We start from the raw sequence: 4,631 nt of genomic DNA, 5'->3' as shown, positions 1-4,631 counted from the left end.
TTTGTTCTAAAAACACGGTGACGTAGAAAACCTTTTTTCTGATTTATACCAGTCAGTAATAATGTATAGTGATATGTTTTTTAGAATTAGCAATAAGCCAAATAAATTAATAAATCAAACAAATGGTTTTTATTTTTTATTACCATGGCAGGAGGATCCAGCTTCACCAAACTTTTAGCTTCAAAGTTTTATAAATGAACAAAGAAACTCATGGAAACCAAAGCGTACGGCTCATAAAAAGCTGCAGCCATGTTAGAAGCATGGTTAGGTTATAAATCTTATTTAAAGATGGAAAGAATATCACACAAATATTTATAGAAAGAAAAAAGCTAAAGATCAAAATATACTTAAAGGTAATGATCTAGGATTTGATAAGATATTTGAGAAAAAGGAATTAATCAAAGGAGAAGCACTCTTTTTAAGAAAAAAATCAGAGGTAAAACAAGGAAACAAAAACTAAGTGTTGATCACCTTCACTTAAAAAAGAGAAAAAAAAAACATTGCATTAGAAGACAATAGCATTAAGAGTTACAAATACTAACCGCAAAGGAATTCTGCAGATTTTGTTTTAGAAAATTATTATTTTCTTGCACGCTCTGCCAATAAAACACCAGGTAGCAATCAGGTGCCTTTAATACACAGAGAAGAAAAACATCCCTGTTTGGTAATAAACACAGTTTCTGGACTCTAAAGAGGGCAGAAGATGATTGACACTCAGCTTTGTTCTTTTCCTCCAGATCATAACATCAGTTTGCACTCATTTCCCTTGTTTACGCAGGGTATAAAGGTTAACCAGCCCAGGTAAAAAACAGAAAAAGAAAGATCCAGATTAACAGTTATGAGCACACTAAAAGCTCATAATACACACAGACTTCCCCACGTGGCAGATAGCCAGCAGGGAGGCGGTCAAGACTTAGGGAGGCAACATCAGCAGAAGGGTGTGTTTGATTCGTCTGTGGGGCTCTGTGTGTCTAAGAGAGGAGGGCAGAACACAGACCGGATGATAATATTAGGACCGTCTCTGTCTGCATGCTGGAAACTACCGAAGGGACCCAGAGAACCTGATGTGACGCCTCACCAATGAGATCAGATTTAAGAAAAAGTTAACTTGGATTTTTTTGGGGTCACAACCGTGGATTGGTCTATATTTTTGACTTGTAAACATGAAACAATCGTTTAAATCTTGATGTCACGGAAAATTCTTTATTTGAAACAATGTTGATTGGCTTTGTGTTTTTTTCTTCTTTTTGAACTAAAATGTTGTTTTTAACTGGACCATCCAGCGTAGAGCCGTCTGCCAGCATGGCTTCTGGCTCAGCGGACTCCAGCCAGCTAAGAGTGCTAATAGACGTGAAGCCTCGGGTCATGGGCTTGGTCCTTAGCGTCTCTGCTGCCCTTATTATTCCCACCAATCTGCTAGTTGCTGCTGCTCTGCTGAAGCTGCTCCTTAAGCGGGGATGTCAGAGCTGGTGTTTCGTCCTTAACTTGGCTCTGGCTGACACTCTGGTAGGTGTAGCCATCACTGGACTTGCTACAGAGGACTTCAGCAACAGTTTCAGTCACCACCACTATGCTCCCTTAGTGAGTTATAATTCCACGAACACAAGCCAACCTGCTCCCCCGGGTAAGACTCGATGTTTGCTGAGAATGGCCTTTCTGACATCTCCATGCGTGGCATCCATCTCGTCTATGTTCCTAATCTCACTGGACCGTTACATAGCCATCAAGCTGCCCCTGCATTACTCTCTGATGTCTGGAAGAGGGAAGACGGTTGGATTTTTATTGGCTCTGTGGATTGGCTCCTTCACAACCGGATTTTTACCAGGTGAGCCTCGGGAATCAGTTATTTAATAACTAAAAGATGCAAGAAGAGGGTTATTTGATGTTTTCCTTTTGCCCAATCAGTTATCTAATGTTTAGGGCAGGGGTAAGCAATGTCGGTCCTCCAATGCACTGTCCTGCAGCTTTGGCATGCATCCCTGCACCAACATACCTGAAACAAAAGGCCACGTTACCTCCTTAGCATGTCAGTAAAGGCTGGTTTATGCTCAGAAACCAGGTGGTCTGCGTGTGTCGCAGTGAACGCAGATATGCCCCGCCCCTTGCACAGACACTCTGCTGCACCTCTCCAAGATTGTAGGTGACCGCAGACAGTGCCGCAGACAGGAGGCCTCTGATTGGTCAGATCTACATCCGCTCTACATATTTCCTGTTTGGTTCCTTACCGGCTTGTTTTGTTTGTCTGACCGCCATGTTGGAAAACGACTGGTGAAGATGGAGCAGCAAGCAGAGCGAAGTGCGCAAGAACGCTGGGACCCTTTTTCCACCTGGATCCCCGCTCTTTTTGGCCCTCATGTCCCTCCGTTGTCGGACAAACTTGCCTCTTTCGTAGTTCCTGATTGTCCCTCTGGCGTTGTGGCATGGAATAACATAGCACAGACTACGCGTCAAAAATATCTACGACAAGCTCACTGGGACACACTGCTGGGGGAGGATAACCAGGCCTTAAGATTAGCTGAGGCTTGGTCATTAACTATTATTAACTATTCATTTGTTTTATGTGAGTTGAAGAACGGATGCATGCAAAAGCTGCAGGACAGTGGCACTCGAGGACCGACGTTTCTTACCCCTGGTCTAGGGTCTACTGATACTGTTATCAAGCCAACAACCAAAAAGAACTGCCGCCTTTGGTTTCCTTCTTCAGAGTCACTTGGATTGTTGCTAGAATATACTGAAGTACATTTCTAGTCAGTGTGTCTCTAGAAGCATTTAGAAAACCTAACTAGTTTATATTTACAGTGGGACAGAAACGGCTTTTTTTCTGGTATGTTGTCCCAAAAATGACTAAAGTTTGAGAATCCTTATTGTCCAAATTAAACCATTATAAAGTTTCTTTAGACATTCAGGATAGTCCTAGAATATTCTAACCCCCCATTAGAACGAGTTTAAGAAAGAATAATTTTTCAGTCTGCAGCAAACAGACCCAACTTGGATGTAATACCGTTCACGTTTTAAGGCAAACGTACCGTCTTCACTGAGCATGAAGAATGAACTTCCTTCTGCTGTAATCTACAGGGGACCAGAGTAGTTCATGTGTAGTTTACTTCAAAGAGATACCGGGTTTAAGGACAAATTCATCTACTAAATGGTAAACTGCTTTCCATATTTCAAGATACAAAAAAAATACAAATAAATTTATTCTGTTAAAATGATTTTTTTTTTATTATTATTCAATGAAATTCTATCAGAAAAGGGTTTCATGGTTTCAAAATGACGACATTATTTTTGGCTTATAATTAAAAGCAGAATATCTTGAAATGAATTTGCATTCAACCTCTTAAATACGATGTTTTTAGGAACCCCCTTCACTGCAAATACAACAATCGATTTTGATACAACAAGCTATTTTGAGTGTATATATCTTGTATTTTTTAAAACAAGCACACAGTTGTTGGAACATGGTCTTGATAAAAGCAGCAAAGCAATTTACTTTTACAAAGTGCTTGCTGATTTTGCATTGAAAAATGCTTCCTAATTGGACATTTTTTGACCATGCAGATCATGTTCTGATAACCAAACAACATTAATGCATTAGCTTTATGTTAAGGGTCCCTGTCCTGCTGGATGGTGAACTCACTATATATGGAAGCAGGACCTTGAAACTTTGCTGTATTATGCAGACTCCAGTTTATGCTTTAAAACACAAAGTGGAACCCTGCAAAATGTAAAAGGAAAACAGAACAGATTACAAAACACAAAAACTGGGGAAAAAATCCCTAAAGGGAAACATTATGTTTAAATTAAAAACAACTGTCTCAGTCTGGATGGGATAGGCTGCTGTTTAAATTAATCCAGCTGCATAATATGACTAATAGAGAAAAACATAGAGTTCATAAAAAATGTAGTAACATAATATTTACACCTTAAAGAACTGAAAGCTGCAAAAAAAAAAAAAAACTAATGTTGGGTGTAATAATGTTGTCCATGAAGAAAAGGTGATAACATCACATCAAAAAAGGGACTTAGCACAAATGTATGGTTTCCTCCTCTGGTTTTTATTAATATAAATAAATAAATAAAAAATTATGTACGAGTTTCTATTTGTAGCTGTGCCCTTTGGGATTAGAGATAATGCAAAGCCAGCCATGTCAGGGTTTGCTTGAGGTTTTAAGGACCCAAATGCAGAGGCGAGGAGGCAGAGGTGAGTTCTTGAAGATTTAATTAAAAAACTGAGGCAGAAAATCCAAAAACCAAGATAAAAAATACATGGAACCAAAAACCAGACAACTTGATGGGAAAAGTCCAGTAGGGAGCCAGGAAAAGACGAGGAACCAGCACTGAGGAGCTGCACAGGGGGAGTATATATGGGAGACTGAACAAAGACTGGACTGATTGAGCTGATTGGGAGCAGGTGTGAACAGAGGAGGCTAGAAGGGAGCTGGGAAAAAGGAGACCAACACAAGAGGGCAGCAGAGGGCAACCAAGAAAAAAACCCTAAGAACTAAAATATATACAGAAACACAACAGAATAGGAATTAAACCAATAAAACCAGAAAACATGGATCAAAGTAAAACTAAATACTCAAACTTAACAATTCTATTCAGTTTATTTCTATAGCTCCAATTCACAT

At 39.5% G+C, this 4,631-nt stretch overlaps 1 protein-coding gene across 1 annotated transcript in view; it reads left to right on the top strand.

Annotated features, from left to right (window-relative positions):
* Window positions 1-1,365: 1,365 nt before the first annotated feature.
* gpr119 (G protein-coupled receptor 119) overlaps window positions 1,366-4,631 on the top strand; it is a 4,255-nt gene continuing 989 nt past the window's right edge. The window contains exon 1 of the mRNA XM_015384971.1: window positions 1,366-1,825. Within this exon, the coding sequence (XP_015240457.1) occupies window positions 1,366-1,825 (460 nt within the window). The remainder of the gene's footprint in view (window positions 1,826-4,631) is intronic.

This window comes from Cyprinodon variegatus, unplaced genomic scaffold (assembly GCF_000732505.1).
Source record: "Cyprinodon variegatus isolate N-32 unplaced genomic scaffold, C_variegatus-1.0 Scaffold328, whole genome shotgun sequence".
Taxonomy (NCBI): domain Eukaryota; kingdom Metazoa; phylum Chordata; class Actinopteri; order Cyprinodontiformes; family Cyprinodontidae; genus Cyprinodon; species Cyprinodon variegatus.
The sequence above is the reverse complement of the archived record's forward strand: the minus strand, read 5'-3'. Positions and strand labels throughout refer to the sequence as shown.